The following is a 15,368-nucleotide window of genomic DNA, read 5'->3' on the forward strand; positions in this document are numbered from 1 at the left end:
TTTCCCCTGAAAAGGTGATAGATAAACTTTTCACTTGTGCCTCTGGCAATTTTCACTCTAATTTCAGCAATAAATAGGTCACCCAGTTGATATTAAGCTCAAAGTAGCAGACAGTGCTAAATAGGCAGTAGCATTCACAGTAGATTTACTAGCTGGTTTTTATTTTTAATTTAATACCAGTGATCTTGAATGATCTCTATGGAAATGACTCATTTCAGCAATGTCAAACCCCAAGGCTTTGGTCAGCTATTGATTATCTGCTAGTGCATGATAAGAGTTGATAAAAGGAGTTTTAACTCTTCTGCTGGGTTGTTATCTCCTCTATCCTTTCCTTTTTTGCCATTGATTGTCCATCTCCCATCTGCCGTCTTTGGAGAAATAGATTTATTTATTTTTCGTTTAAAGGAAATGTCACCGAAAAGCAGCAAAGCATGGAAAGGTTAAAATTATAAAGACACAGTGTTCCAGGTAATTAATTTTTATGTGCTTGGGACCATGCGAAGACGGCACGGCTAATTAAAAAGAACAGTCGGCGAAAGTGCCGGGCACTTTCAGATGTGGCTCTGCGAGGCTGAGAAGTGCTCTCTCCCTTCCCTGTTGGTGCATGTGTTGACGTGGACTGCTGGGGTGAATTTGGGGGTTTTAGGGGTAGGTGTAACCTCAGAGGGAAGGCAAGTTGAGTTGGTTGCTCGGATCGTAGCAGCGTGTCCTCGAGAGCGTGAGGAAGCGGCCCGACACCTGCATCTCCTGGGAGGAGAAGACGTCGCAGCGAGGCTTCCTGCGCCTGGAAGCCACCATGAACACAGCAGCGTGCAGAGGAGCTCAGCTTTACCCGACAAGGTTTTGTAGCCAAGCTTCGCTCTTCCTTCTGGAAGAGTTGCTCAGGTTTGGGATAAGCTGTCCTTGGTATCAACCATTCAACGATTCGTGGGGTCCAGTCTTGCTCTTGAGAAATCGCTGTTGAGTTACTGCAAATAACAGGCCATATATATGTGTATATATATATTTTTTTTGCATTTCCCAATCAATACTGGGTTAGGAAGAAGTGCCTCAGAGCTGCCTATGGCAATTGCCACTCGCATCAAACACGGAGCAGATAGCCGACCTGTAAGCCTAAACCCTTACTGACCCTCACCATTAGTTTCTGGGATGTCGTGGTTCTCCAGCACTTAGTCTTTTGGCTTTCTTTTGGCTTTCCTTGCATTTCTTTTTGTTTTTTCTTGGATGTTTTCATGCATCATTCTATCTGAGCAAGGAATTTCTACGGGGTCGTGCAGCTTTTAAAAAATTCAAGCGTACGTCACATATATCTTCTTTCTTTCTGCCTATTTTGAGCTCTTCTCCCTCATTACGCTTTTAAGAGTTGAATTTTTTAACAAGTCGGAAGGGGCAGCGGGCGGGTGATGAAGGACCCAGGCTCTTGGGAACCGCGGGAAGAGACCCGGAGCAAGAAGCCTTGGAGAAGGTGGATAGGGAATCTGGAAAACAACAAGGAGCTGGGAAATCCATGGCTGTTTGGGGAAGAGGGCAAAATATTAAGGCACGTCCATGCCCTAGCTCTGTTTCTGTTGCATTAAATGGTCAAAGTTAATGAAATTGGAAACGTCAGAAAGCGCCCAAAGCCGCGGTGAGGGCTCAATGCTGCCAATAGGTATATAAATTCCAGTGGATTTGCAAGGGGGAGGAATTGCCATGCCGCAACGGAGCAACATCTGCTCCGGGCAGTGGGTTCTTGCTTCCCCCGCTGAGCGTACGAGACGGCCGTGGTTTTGACCAATATCTCTGTGCTGTGGCCTGATTTTTGTCACACTACATACTCTGCTGTTTCCACTGCTTTAGTTTCTGAGGATGTTTTTGCTTTTGATCCCAAGACGCACATATAGCAGCTTTGTTAATTTGGGTTTAAAATCGGGTTTTTATTCTTGTTTTTTTCCCCCTGCTGTTTCAGGCATACGTGAATCCCATCGAGGTCATTCCACCGATACAAGCCATAGATCAGGACCGAAACATCCAGCCTCCTTCGGATCGACCGGGCATCCTCTACTCCATCCTAGTAGGTTGGTGTCTCATCATCTAGCTCTCACTCACTCTATTAGGAGTAGCCACAGAAAGCTTATCTGGGAGGGCAGAAGAACCTAATAAAAATATTCATGCAGTGGTTAGGGGAATGTTTGAAGTCATTGCTTGCTTCTTTAAGCTGAATTGCAATTTTGAAGCTTACTTGAAACAGTGTATTATGTATTACTATTTATTCAGGTTAGAATATAGCAGTCGAAAGGTTTTGGCTGCATCCACCTTCTAATTTTGCAAGTTTTCCCTTGGATTTCTCAGTTTCTGTTGTTGCTGATGGCAGTTTCTTCCCAGAGCCGCATTCCTCTGTGGCCAGAGTTCAAAGGTACCTGCTTTGCTGGAGGTGCCTGATCCTGGGCTATTTGTTTCCCCCCTACTCCCTTCCTCTCTTTTTCACTTGCTTCACTTGTGCCATTTGGGAGCAGAATGGTCCAAGGGGTTGGTTTTCCACTGCAGGCCCTCCCTGCACCCTGCTCTTCCCAAATACAGGGAGGAGCACAGGCTGTGTCCTGTGGCCAGCCTGGGAATTGAGAATTCGGGACAGGGGGCACGGGTTGGACACACACATCCCCTTGTTTGTTTGCCTGTTTTTATTTTTCTCCATGATGCAAGGTTCTGCTCATTGTGAGGAAAGATGGTCCTGGATATTACAGGTTCGCAAGCGGGGAAAAATAATAGCTTGGATGCTTGTTTATAAATTCAGCTCTTGTTATGTTCCATCCCGCCCCAGTACAGCATTGCTTGAAGTCCTCTGGGTAATTTGCCATGTCCATTAGGAGTTAACTTTGTAAAGATTTTCATTTTCTTAATCTTGGTTTTGAATGTTTGCGCCATTGTTTTGAGCTGGGTGAAGTAATTCAGAAAGATCTATTATAGGAGCAGTTTTATTTTACTATTTTACATTAGTTTTTTGGATCGTTGCTTAGAAAGGCTGTTTTAGCCCTGGTCCTTCGAAGATTTCCTTTTAGGAAACCTGTCTCGGTTTTTGCCAGCTTGCAATGCTGTTGGTATGGGAGTCTTTATCATGGAATAATGTTCATTAGTCTCACAGGAAATAGCCCTTGCAGATATTTCTTGCTATAGGGATTTCCCTTTACTTCAGCTCTCCATGCACCTCTTCCTTATGCCTTCAGGTATGTCTGTCTTTTTAATACTGGAAGGTCTAAACTATACAAGAATAAGCTCCTTAGCTGAATGAGGGATTGATTTTTGAAGTCTCTTTCCTTTGGCTGAGTTTTAATTTGGTTCTTCTGCTCACTTCTCATCATCACTTGGTGACTACAGGCTCCACGTTTCTGTAGGTTTTATAATAGAAAAATGACTCCGTAGGGATTTCTCCCTGCTAACTGCTGTCTGGGTGTATGGCAGCTCCATGTTCAGACATAGTCACTAAAAATTCACATATATATATATATAGATGTATAGATACACAGTGCAGCTTGTGGTAGTAATTGCCACCAGTCTTAGTTGCTGCACAGGAGTTGGGGTGAGGTGAGGAGAGCTGCCTGCTTTCCGGGAGCAATTCCCAACCTTGCAAGATGAGCAACCACAGCAGCGTTTCCAGGAAAAGCGGCTCGCGGGCGCAGCATGGACTCTACCACCCCCATCCTCGCATGACGCTCCTCGGTCTCCATGGTGGAGTCGCACACGGCCTCAGGCACCGGTCGCTTCTTCTTTTTAACTCTCCTGGGGAGTCTCCTGCAAACACAGTGCTGTGAAGGCCCCGTTACCTGCTGACAATGCACAGAAGCTGCCAGACAGCTACCAGGTCTCACCTGAAGCCTCCTCCCTGCTGAGAAGCTTCTTGGAGCCTTCTAGGATGACGTACACGTTGAGGAAGTAAGGTTTGCTGAATGGGGAGAAGAGAAGCAGAAGGTCAGTTCTTGAAGTGTCCTCTTAGCTTGGCACGTGCAGCCCCTGGAAGCCAAGAGGTGGAATCGGAAGCGTTGCCCAGGGTGCTCAGGCTTCTGTTGTCACAAACTGCACGGACTACCCAGTTGGGGAGGCTCTCAGTGCCTAGAGGAAGCAAGGTAATAACCATGATAGGAAGCACAGAAGACTTGTAATATTACCAAGTTACCTGTACACGTTGTGTAATATCTTATCCTCCTGGGAATAGGGTTGGGTTTGTGTTGACTAATGAGTGAAATGAATAGACTGCTGACCTAAAACTGCGAACAAGCATTTGTCACACCTCGCTGCTGTCTTGCAGGTACCCCTGAAGACTATCCCCAGTACTTCCACATGAACCTCACCACAGCCGTGCTCACGCTCCTGAAGCCCATCAACAGGGACCTGCACCAGAAGTTCGACTTGGTTATTAAGGTAACACTGACTGACTTCTCATTTCCATGGACTTCGGAAAAATCTCTGGAGCAAGTGTGGGATGAGCCCATTCGGGGTTTGTTTATTTGTTTGCTTAACTACTAAGTATCAACTAACGGAAAAACAAAGCTGTGGGGGGAAGGGTGTTGAAGCCTTTCTGAAAAGGGAGTGAATCATGATTGATTTGTTGCATATCAGCAACAAATATAATACAGCACATATTAATATGCATATTAAAAACATAAGGACAAACTGTACATACTGCTCATGCATTTGCTTTTTTAACTCGGTTGCCGTGATAAAGCACTTGTTTTATATTTCATTATCTTTCTTTGTATGTGTCTTCAGATTTCATATATGTCTTCGTGTGGCTGGGGGTCCCGTGTTTGCAAACTGAAATAACTCCAGCATGCACAACGTTCTTTGCCAATTTGAGGGTTAAGAATAGGTGATAATTTCCACATTTAATTACTAAACATGTTAAATCTTGAAAGCTTTTGGTTCATTGGAGTCAAATTGTTTGAAGAGGGAAGGTTTGCTGCAGGTGGAAGTTGCGAGAAGGGACTGCAAAACTCGTTTCAGCACCGATGTCTGTCTGGAGTTGTCCCTATAGCTGTTACCTAGTGCCTCCAAAAATTGTGGGGTTTGAGGGATTTATCGGTAGGCAGAGGAGCAAGGAAGAGAGTAAGCAATGCAGGAGACCAAAGGAGTGAATCTCTTGTGTGTTTCCCAGCATGTTTTAAACAGACCAAAACATGGATACTCCTAGCTGCAGTGTACTTTCCATGGATCTGTTTTATTTATACATATTAATGCTTCTATCATCACACCCTACTATAAACCTGGAAGCTATTCTTCTAGGCTCCTGCAGTCTATCCTGTCTATAGAGCTGGCAAAGGCTTAGGGCTTGCCTGAAGCTCTATGCTTGGGCATCAAGAGGACTGCCATGGTCTCTCAGAAATCATCCGATTAAAAATAATCCCGGCTCCTTCAGCCTGGAAGCCCAAAGTGTTTCATTCAATCATCTGAGAGCGGCTTTGAATTTTACAAAGCTGCCATGTGGTCCCCAGCACGTCCGCCGTGACTCCCAGGATATAGTTTGCATCAATCCTTGGGTCGTTTCCAGCATTTATCAAGCACAGGAGAGCAAGGGGCTGAGATTTCCAAGCCCACTCTGAGCTTTGCAGAAGAGGGAGCAGTTTCTCCTGCATGAATGATAAAATGTTTTAATGCTGTGTCGTCCAGGGGCCGTTCGAACTGGTAAAACACCTCAATTTGTACCAGGAAACAACTTTGAACATTTGTTACGTCTTTCAAAGTTTGCATTTTCGGGCAGCGCCGAAGTCGTTGAATCCGAATCCGTTTTCTCTGGAAGGCTGGAGTGAGTGATGTTCCTCTTCAAACAGCAAATAGGCTCCTTCTACAGAAGTCCCTAAATTTAATCTTTAAAATATTCTCTCTGATATCAGGTGATCAAGTTGATCGATTTATTTTTTTTTCTTCCCTACTGTCAAAATAATTTGAAAAAAAAGTGAAATGGAAAGAGGGGGATGAGTCAATACAGGATGATGAGCACAAGGCTGGTGCAGCCGTCTGTGGCTTGAAAAGCTGCATTTCTGATAAATGTTTAATTCTCGGGCAGGAAGACAATCGAAAAAGCAAAACTTTTAAATAAGAAAAGCTGCCTTTTGGCCTCCCTGTGGACTCTAGAAGACCTTTGATGAAAAACTATGTATTTTTAATCGTTTGCTTTGGAAGAAAGGGAGCTTTGAGCTTTGAAGTGCAGCAGCACCCTCCGCCTCCCCAGGGAAGCCCCTCGCTTCCCTTTCCAACCACAGGGGCCTTTCCCAAAGTCCGGGGATTCTTTCCATTTCCAGCCATGTAGCCGATGGAGAGAAGTCAGGGCCTGGCTTGTCTTTTTGCAAAAAAAAACGTTATTCTGTAGAGTGGAGACTGCATTCTGTTCCCAGCTCTAAAACGTGTCAGGGAGCTTTGGATTTCTTTCTGAAGCATGTGCATCATGGGAAAAAAATAGGGAAAAAGCTGATCTAATTGATGCACTTGGATCCTTTTTTATTAGAGCATCAGTTATTTATCAGATGATAAATACCTGGCAGCTCTACAAAAATCCATTTGTTGCGTCTCTGTTAAAACCCCAAAAGGTCCTACTTGAAGACACTGACCTTAATGCAGAGTCAGGTTTGTAGTGGAGGATGTTTTACCTCTTACTAGAGGATTAATAGAGAATAAACATCCAACATCTATATATCTAATAGAGTTAACATCTGTTTTCTTAGTAGCTGCTGTACAGCAGCCTCGTAAGAGATGCTGGAAGTCACCACTGGTTGTCCCACACGTAAATATTGCAGCAGGTTGGTGCCCAATAAGTAGGGAAGGATCAAGGGGGTTGTGCATTTGGTATTGCTGCAGAAGCTGGAGGAGTTTTAACAGAGGGAAAAAAAGGTTTCGTATGTATTTTGAGGCTGTAGAAATACAGCATTTTCTTTTTACTTTATGGTGATGTATCTCTACTCTGCATTATTTACCTAGGAAAAGCAGTGCTCCCAAATTTCTGCACCGTGAGGAAATTGGGTGCTCCTTGGATTTAAAAGGACAGAATCGCAGTAGGAATCTTCTTTCTCTTGCAAGCATTAACCTTGTACTACTGATTAAAAAGAGACCCTGCTGCATATTGGAACCTGAGATGGGAAAAAAAAGTTGGGGAAAAAAATCAAAAAAAAAAAAAAAGGGAACATTATAGCATTCTTTTTGTGTTGTTATATATATTTGTCTTTGATAGGCACATATGCTGGGAGATTCCTGTTAATTACATAGTTTTAAAGTATGTTTTGGTATGATCTATAGAGTTAAGAAGATTTTTCCATGCCTCTAAGATGTTCACAGCTCTCGTGGAAAAGCTCCTTGCAGGAGAGAATTGCTTTGTGTCATGGTCACTCGGGGTTTGTGGTGGCTTCTCAGCCCTGTTGGCAGTAGAAGCCTCCTGCAACCAGCAGAAAGCGCCAGATACTTTCAGTAATCACAGAATCACAGAATCCTTAGGGTTGGAAGGGACCTCTAGAGATCATCTAGTCCAACCCCCTGCACACGCAGGGTCACCTAGAGCACGTGGCACAGGACTGCGTCCAAACGGATTTGGAAGATCTGAAGAGAAGGAGACTCTACAACCTCTCTGGGCAGCCTGTTCCAGCACTCTGTCACCCTCACTGTTAAGAAATTTATCCTGCAGTTATGAAATACTTTTCTCAAAAATATTGCCATCTCCTGCAGGCTCACCACCTGGAATGGGATTCAACTTTCAATTCCTTTCCAAGGAGGTAGGATGCAACTGGCCAAAGTAGGGTTGGATAATTTGAGATGAGCCTGACGTTGTGCGCCCTGAGAAGCAGCCAGCCGCTTGTCCCGTCGGATGGAAGCTGCTGAGGATCAGGACAGATGTTCCCAGCTGTCCCAGTAGGGTCAAGCCGGCAGCCTTGGCGCCACGCAGGATTTTCACCAGTGCGAGGGAAGGTGGTTCTTCATCTCCTGTAGTTTCTCTGTGGGATGCCTTGGTGGGCACTCATGGAGGTGCTGAAAGGTGACGCTGGGGATAAGGGGAGCTGGGCACCTTCCAGGTAGAGAAGTTCATTGGTCTTCCCTGGAGCAATCCAGAATACTGCTATTCCAGGAAATGTCTGACATGCAGGTAATCTCCAAGTCCTTTCGTGCTTTTTCTGGCGCTTTATTTGTCACCTTCACTCGGGTTAGCTCTAAGTTTCCTCCGTCCTCCAGCATTTCAGAGAATACCTTTTCCTGCCCTAAAGGGGATTTTTGTCTGTTCTTCCATCTTCTCCGTTCTTCAGTGCTTGCAAGTAGGGATTTGAGCAGGAAGAGCAATGTCTCCTTTGCTTGGGTTTAATCAGTGTGACAAATACGTTATAGCTGGAGTACATAATGCACATATTGAGGCATTTATCACTGTGAGCTGTGAGCGCAGACTGCAGCGTTGAGAACTGGAGGAAAACTTCACAGCCAGGTCCGTGGACTAGGTCTGTGGGAAGTAACCGCTATGGTGAAATGCCTGTTTTTTCTAGATATTGTGGATTTTTTTCCTTGTTACTCCAAGTTCAAAGGGATAAAATGCAGCCCACGTGACAAGGCTTTTCTAAAAATACACTGCTGTTTTTCTGGATGTTCTTCCGTTTTTTCTCTTTTGGCCTCTCCTGATGACCTGGCGCAAGTCGAGACGTTAAGGGCCATCATGGGAAACAGAATAAGAAAACAAGGGCAAAAGGATGCAGGAAGACACTGTTTTAAAAACTTTCTAAAACCTCGATCAATTTTTTTTTCATATCATTGAAAAGGGTTTTTTTCTCCAAAGCTACCATATACCTATTGAAAATACCATTTTTTCCCCCTGTGTCTGACAGCATCTCAGAATGACAAGCTGTTTTCCTTGCACTTAAAACATGAAATAACAGCTATACATGAAATAAAACTCAGCTAAGACTGGCCCTAAATTGTGTTATTAGTCATAGAGCTACAGAAAGATTTAAATCCCTCGATTACCATGATAGATGGATCCAGAACTACTTACAGTTACTGAAATATCTGCATTTCCTTTCTGCAGTTAAAAAAAAAAAAAAAAAAAAAAGGGCTTTCTTGATCTTGTTCATCACTTGGGACTTGATATAATAACTTCAGAGTTGGCTTTTTCCTTAATTGAAAGGCCAAAGAAAGGTGACTTTGATGCTTTGGAAAGGTGGGCAGCCATGAGGATCACTGTTCACTGCTCTGCAGCGTCATGAGCCTCAGTGGTACCGGAGTCACTTGCCCTTGACACATGAAGGAAAAATAGATATTTGGGATTTTTTTTTTTTTAGCCTACTGTCTAGACACATTGTGTGCCAGTACCATTTCAGTGCCACATCACAAGCTTCACTGACCGTAAAGTCAAATTTCTTCCATGTCTAAAGATACTCTCTACTGCTTGTCCTTAAGCCAATTTTTAATCCATTTCCATCATTTTTTTTCTCTATCCTGTACTTTCTGACCTTGTAAATTAATCCAATTGATGATATTTTTTTTTTACAACCCTAGCACTTTTGCTAAATCTGAATAAATTATAACCTAGCTTTTGCCTTCATCTCCCATTAGGGTCATGAACTCAAAAAAGAAAGGGAACAGCTTCATCAGACCTGACCGTCCTTTTCTGCATCTGTGCTTCAACCTTTTCTCTTTTTTAATGGATTGAATGTAAAACCTATATAATATTTCCGTGTCCATCACATCTGTAGCCAAGTTTGAGGGCCCGAAGCTCCTGGACCTTGTTCTTGTCTTGAAGATCTGAAATGGCTGGCTGCAAATTCCTGGTCCTGCACCCTTTCAGTGTGCCAAAAATACTGTGTTTGGCAAGCCTCACTCCATGCACAGGAATCCATTTATTTTGGCATTTTCTCTTATTTCGGACACTGTTAGCCCAGTTTTATGTGGGATGGTGACACCCTGCCTTCATTCCTGTCTTTTCTTTGGTTCGGGTGGTCTGCTGTCGGGTGTGTTATTATTTTAGATGGTATTTTCAGGCTTTTCAGCATGGTGGCGATGGGAACACATCATTTTCCGTTGGGATTAACAAAGTGATATTTGATTTTTCAGACATGGCAGGTGCATGATACGAATTCCCTTAGCAAACAGAGGAAAAATGTGCATATGTACATGGATGTGTATGTATATAGAGTGTTTGTTAACCCTGAGGTTATAAAGCTCTTCGTTTGATGGAATCTCGGTTTAAAGAATCCTGGCGTGCATCGTGAAGGGACCTGCTGGGTTTATAGGGGTGACTTTCCTCTTGGGAGGTGTCGCTGTGAAGAAGCCTTCAATCGCTGTGAAGAAGTCTTCAATGTGCATTTGCCTTTTGCTTTTTTTCCTTTTGAAGCTTCCTCGTGACTGAGTGTCTTCATTTTTCTCTGTATGAAGCAGCCTCATCCAAGGAGAGAGCAAATTGTAATGAAGCTGAAGAACCATAGTGGGTGGTTCAAGTCTGTAAACTATTGACAACCTTTGGTTGCAGGTTTGGAGGTTGGCAGTAAAGTGCATTCATCTCGAGAAGAACTCAGGTCTTCTACCCAAGTCCAGTGGTCACCATTTCCGTTGATCTTGGGAACGGCAAGGTTGAGTTAAGCTAGTCGTGAGGGTTTTCCATTATTAGCAGCTTAAGAATAAGTAGATAAATTAGACTATTTTAAATATCAGTGGCTTTTTGTCTGAAAGAAGCTTAAATTGTTCACGAATAAGTGTCTCAGGAAGCAGAGATGCTCTGCTGAGAGCATTAACAGGCTCAAGGAAACCACCACTTTCCCTCCCAGCACTGGAAGTCTGCAACAAATTGTCCATTATAGGAGTGCATCTCATAAAAGCAAACAAACAACACAAAAAAAAAGGAGAGAGAAGTACAATTTATGACTGTCATATATATATTTTTGGAGCATTATAAGCAGAATGGATCAAGGGCACATAAACTGTTCCCTGTGTTGCTCCTGTGAATATATTTGCATAGCATATGAGGGCAAGGCCATTTTTCACATTTCTGTAAAGAAAAAAGAAGTCTTTGTGTTGCAGAAAATAAAAAGTGGCTTTGAGAAAAGATTTCTGTGAAAAAGGATGATGAAAAGTAAATATCTAGTGTTTTGCTCGTATGTCCTTTAATTTTTCATTTGATTTGCTGGACCCACCGTTAAGGTGCAAAGCCTTAGATGAAAATATTCACATGTTCCTGTGGCTTATGCCAAAACGACTTTGGAAGAACCACCAAAAAAAAACTGGAAGTTTGTTTTCTCTTCTAAATTTTAGCTCTATCTTTGCAAAAGTAGCATATATTTGTCTTCCAATCCTTGTCTGTATATATTTGCTCTTGCAAATATATGCGCTGGGCTTTCAAATGTGTGGCTATGTATTGGGAGGATCAGAAAGCAGATATTTGTCTTTACAGAGTTGGTGTCTTATCTTTTTACCACACAGAAACATTCCAGGTTATACAAAAGGCTTTGCTCAGTGACAGTGCTAGTGACTTTACACTGTGTAAAGCTTTGGATTGAGATGTCTACTGCAAAGGGAGACGACTCCTGTTGGAATTATTTCCATGTGTACATTAATTATTTTTGGCCTCAAAGTGTCCGTATCAAGATGTATTTCAAGGTCTGTGGATCAATAGCTAGAGCCCCTTCAAGAAGTGTTGATGACTTTTCCTTGTGAAATTGCTGGTGCTCTGTGAAGGAAAGCAGATTTCAGATTTAAAAAAGAAAGAAAAAAAGAAAATAAATCTTGAGTCTGTCAGTTATAGGGTATGCTCAGCTTTAGGAATCACGTACCTGGTCTCCAGTGCCAACACTAGCTACTATGCTCTTGGTTTTAAAATGTTTTGCAGTTAACTTCTACAGGAATAGGATTTGCTTGGGGATGGTTGAGTGCTTCTCTGTTTAATGAAATTTTGTGAAATGAAAAAATTGCCAACCAATTGCTAATAAAACAGTTTGCAGTGAACAGGATGGAGGGAGATGGTTTCAACTAACGTGGGCCTCCCTCTTCAGAAGTGGCTGGGGCCACCTAGAAGCATGGGTCTGTTTTGGTGGCCCAATGCTTCAGGTCCTACCGAGGCCCTTTTAGCAGGAAAATAGCAGGAAAAAAATGTTAAATTCTTAAATACTCTTAATTAATATGGTAATTTAGTAGCTTCTAGAAGCCGGTATGGGTTTGATCACCATGGTCGTAGCTTGAATCCTAGAAGCACCCAAGAAGAGCCAGAAGTGGACACGGTATCTCCTGCAGCCCTTTTCCTGACATGCTGGGTTTGAACTCTGGAACAAAATTATCCTCCTGCAATTTCTGTAGTGAGGCTCTTCCCCTTGTTGGATCTGACCCTAATGCTTGAGAGTCAAAAAAAATAGTCGTTTTTTCCTTGTTTTCTTTTAATTTAAGCAATCATTTAAAAAAAGGAAGGAAAAAACAAAACCTTTGATTTGTGGCACATCAGCATACACTGATGTCAGTTACACTGACTCTCTCGATTGTTTTTTTTATGCATCAGAGGTTTGTAAAGAAGAGATGAGATGATATTGTATGAACAGGCAGAGCTTGGTAGGATGAGGTCCTGCAAAGTGAGGGCTATTAATGGAAATCAAGAGTTTCCCTTGTAGTCTGGAAGTGGGCAAAATAAAGTTAAAATTCCACTTGTCTAACATTAGAAAAATGCATGTTTTGGACAAAAAGAAAAAAATGGTAGTACCGTATCCAGTAAAATACGCTGTCCCAGTAACGTGCAGCAAGAACCATCTGCCTATAACTGCTGTGGTCTTTGGCTTGAGGCGGTATCGACGTAGGTGGTTTTACATTGTATACTGAGGAGTTTCCCGGTTTGTTTTATCCTTTTGTGTACAAGAGATGTTGTCAAAACTTGTGATCTCAATACTCTAAGGCAGGTTTTTTTGCTGCATAGCTTTAGAGCTTTGTTGTGGCCAAGGTTATTGTGGCTGCAGCTCTCTCTATTTTTTTTTTCTTATTTCCTAGCTAATTTTTGATATTTCTTTCTTGCGCAATGCTAAGTTTCAAGGTCAGGTGGCCAGGACTGGAGACTCTTTATGTGCGTGATTGGATAGTCCTTCTTAAAAGCAAACCCAAGCCAAGCGGTAACTGTTTGCAGTACCTGAAGGCCAGCACTAAATGAATTGGTTTCTCCTCCTCTTTCTCAGGCTGAGCAGGACAACGGCCATCCTCTCCCTGCCTTTGCCAGCTTACACATAGAAGTCCTCGACGAGAATAACCAGAGGCCTTACTTCACGAGGTCGACGTACGAGGGCTTCATCCTCGAATCCTCCCCCGTGGGCACCACCATCTCCGAGAACCTCAACCTGACCTCGCCGCTGGGGATCGTGGTGTTGGACAATGACGTAGAGGAGGTGCGTGTCTCCCCGTCTGAGGCGCAGGCCTGCGTTTGTGCTTCCTTGCTTGGTGGATGAAGGGAAAAACAGCCAGATTCTGGGGGGAGGATGGATCTACAGTGGGGCATGGGGAAAACGGGAAGGAAGAGGTCAAATGGATGCAGCAGGAGGAAGAGGAATAGGAGAACTGGAGGCCAAGAGAACTATCCATTCCTTGTCAAGATTTTTGTACTAACATCCCTCGTTGTAAAAACTGAACTTCTTCAAAAGAGTAGTACACCAAGCCCCTAAGGCTAACTTCTCTCCCTCAGGTTTCCTTGCATCTTTTTTTTTCTTTGAGGTTTCATTCCCTTCTGCGTGCCGCCATCTCCCCAGCTTCTCCCTTCTCTCTTCCTTCTCATCTCTGTTCTTGATCCTTTTTCTGTTCTCGTGTTGTCTTCAGGCATCTAAGGATGCTGTAGGCCTGTGTTTTGTAGTGATACCTGTAGTGTGCAACGACAGTTTTTTATTAAAGCTCTTGACCTGGTACACCAGAAATCACCTTCTGGTTGTCCAAACTTCGTTTCTGACATTGTAGAATCCTTGCTTGAAAATAATCTATGTCCAAAGACAACAAAAACAAATACGTTGTTCTTGAACCAGAGTTGACTGTGAGTTTTTCCCTCGCGCAGGCCAGAATTGAGGTACAGCCAGAATTATTCCCCTGAATGCTTTCGTTTATTATTGACAAGGCGCCATGTTTAAGGTATTAAATCCAACGCTTCACATTTGTGCTGTGCCGAACTGCCACGGGGTTTGTTTTGGCCTGGGAGAGGAAATGGCAGGAAGCGCCGCTGCCGCTTCCCTCAGCGCAGCGGCCGTGGGGAACAGGTTTCCAAGCCTATGGCATAAAACCAGCCAGAATGCTTTCTGTTTCCAGTGGAAACTAAAACTTCTTCACGTTCTGGGTTTTTTTGACTAGCAAAGAACTACAAACAAACAAAAAGTAACTGTGTAAAGCAGGTTTTTGGTGGGCGGATTTGAGGGATGCTGGTCTGGAGAAGAAACCACTTTGTTGTCTGGGGTTGGCACATTTTGCCACTCGAAATCATTTGAGAAGGTTTCCACACTGCAAAGCCAAATATTGGTTACCTGATACCACTTTGTGGTGGACTGGGCCCAACCTCTTACTTCTTTTAAAAAATGGCCCACTAGAATATTTGTAAATATAGTAAAGCAAAGGCTAATTTGATATAGGTTTTGCAGTACACTCACGGTCTTAAAGGAAGAAATCTTGCATCGTAAAAAAACCCCACACTTTTCTCAACTGGGAAATTGCACTGAAGCCAGAAGATCTCCTCGCTCAGTGTCCCATATGTTATCACCATGATTTGGTGGCATTTAGGATACGGGAGTCTTCTAAAACGCGGCCTTCTGCACTGTGTATGCTTTAAAAAGAGAAAAAAAAAAAAAAAAAAAAGGCCCTCACATTCTGGATTTAAACCTTGGGAGAGTTACAACATGGCCTTGGAAAAAATGAATTCATAGCAGCAACACTGCAAACAGATCTTCAACTGGCTGCTGTTTGAAATATGTATATAAATTAAAATATATAAATATAAAATACATATACAAGTTGATGAAGCATTCAGGTGTGATCAGCACTCTAGTAGTCACGTTACAGTATTCCGATCAGGATTCATTCTTGCTTAAAAAGTTAAAAAAAAATATATATATTGAAAAAAAAATCTGAAAAATCTGAAAAGCTTTTCTTTCTAGTTGCATTTGTGCCTTTATTCTTCCTTTTGTTATTAGCATTAACTAAATAGCTAAATATTACTGAAATATGCAAAATAAATATTATTATTTTAAAAAGTTCTCTTTAAATAAAAGGTCTTAAGGAGGATGAACTCCTCCTAGTGAGCCTGGCACAATACCTTCTTGAACTGTGTTCCCTCGCCCAATTTTTCCTTCAGCTTCTCAGTTATTGCATTTCTGTTTCTAATAGTGGGAGCTGTTTGTTTGTGTTATCCAAATGTATTGCCTTTATAATATGCATCAGCA

At 42.8% G+C, this 15,368-nt stretch overlaps 1 protein-coding gene across 3 annotated transcripts in view; it reads left to right on the forward strand.

Moving 5' to 3' along the window:
- Nucleotides 1-15,368, forward strand: part of PCDH15 (protocadherin related 15) — a 133,479-nt gene that overhangs the window by 45,951 nt on the left and 72,160 nt on the right. For all 3 annotated transcript variants that reach the window (XM_088525418.1, XM_088525433.1, XM_088525423.1), the window contains exons 8-10: nt 1,949-2,057; nt 4,283-4,395; nt 13,137-13,343. In XM_088525418.1, the coding sequence (XP_088381544.1) occupies nt 1,949-2,057; nt 4,283-4,395; nt 13,137-13,343 (429 nt within the window). The remainder of the gene's footprint in view (nt 1-1,948; nt 2,058-4,282; nt 4,396-13,136; nt 13,344-15,368) is intronic.

Source organism: Tinamus guttatus, unplaced genomic scaffold (genome assembly GCF_059628265.1).
Source record: "Tinamus guttatus ecotype Peru unplaced genomic scaffold, ASM5962826v1 Tinamus_guttatus_pri_ptg000023l, whole genome shotgun sequence".
Taxonomy (NCBI): Eukaryota; Metazoa; Chordata; class Aves; order Tinamiformes; family Tinamidae; genus Tinamus; species Tinamus guttatus.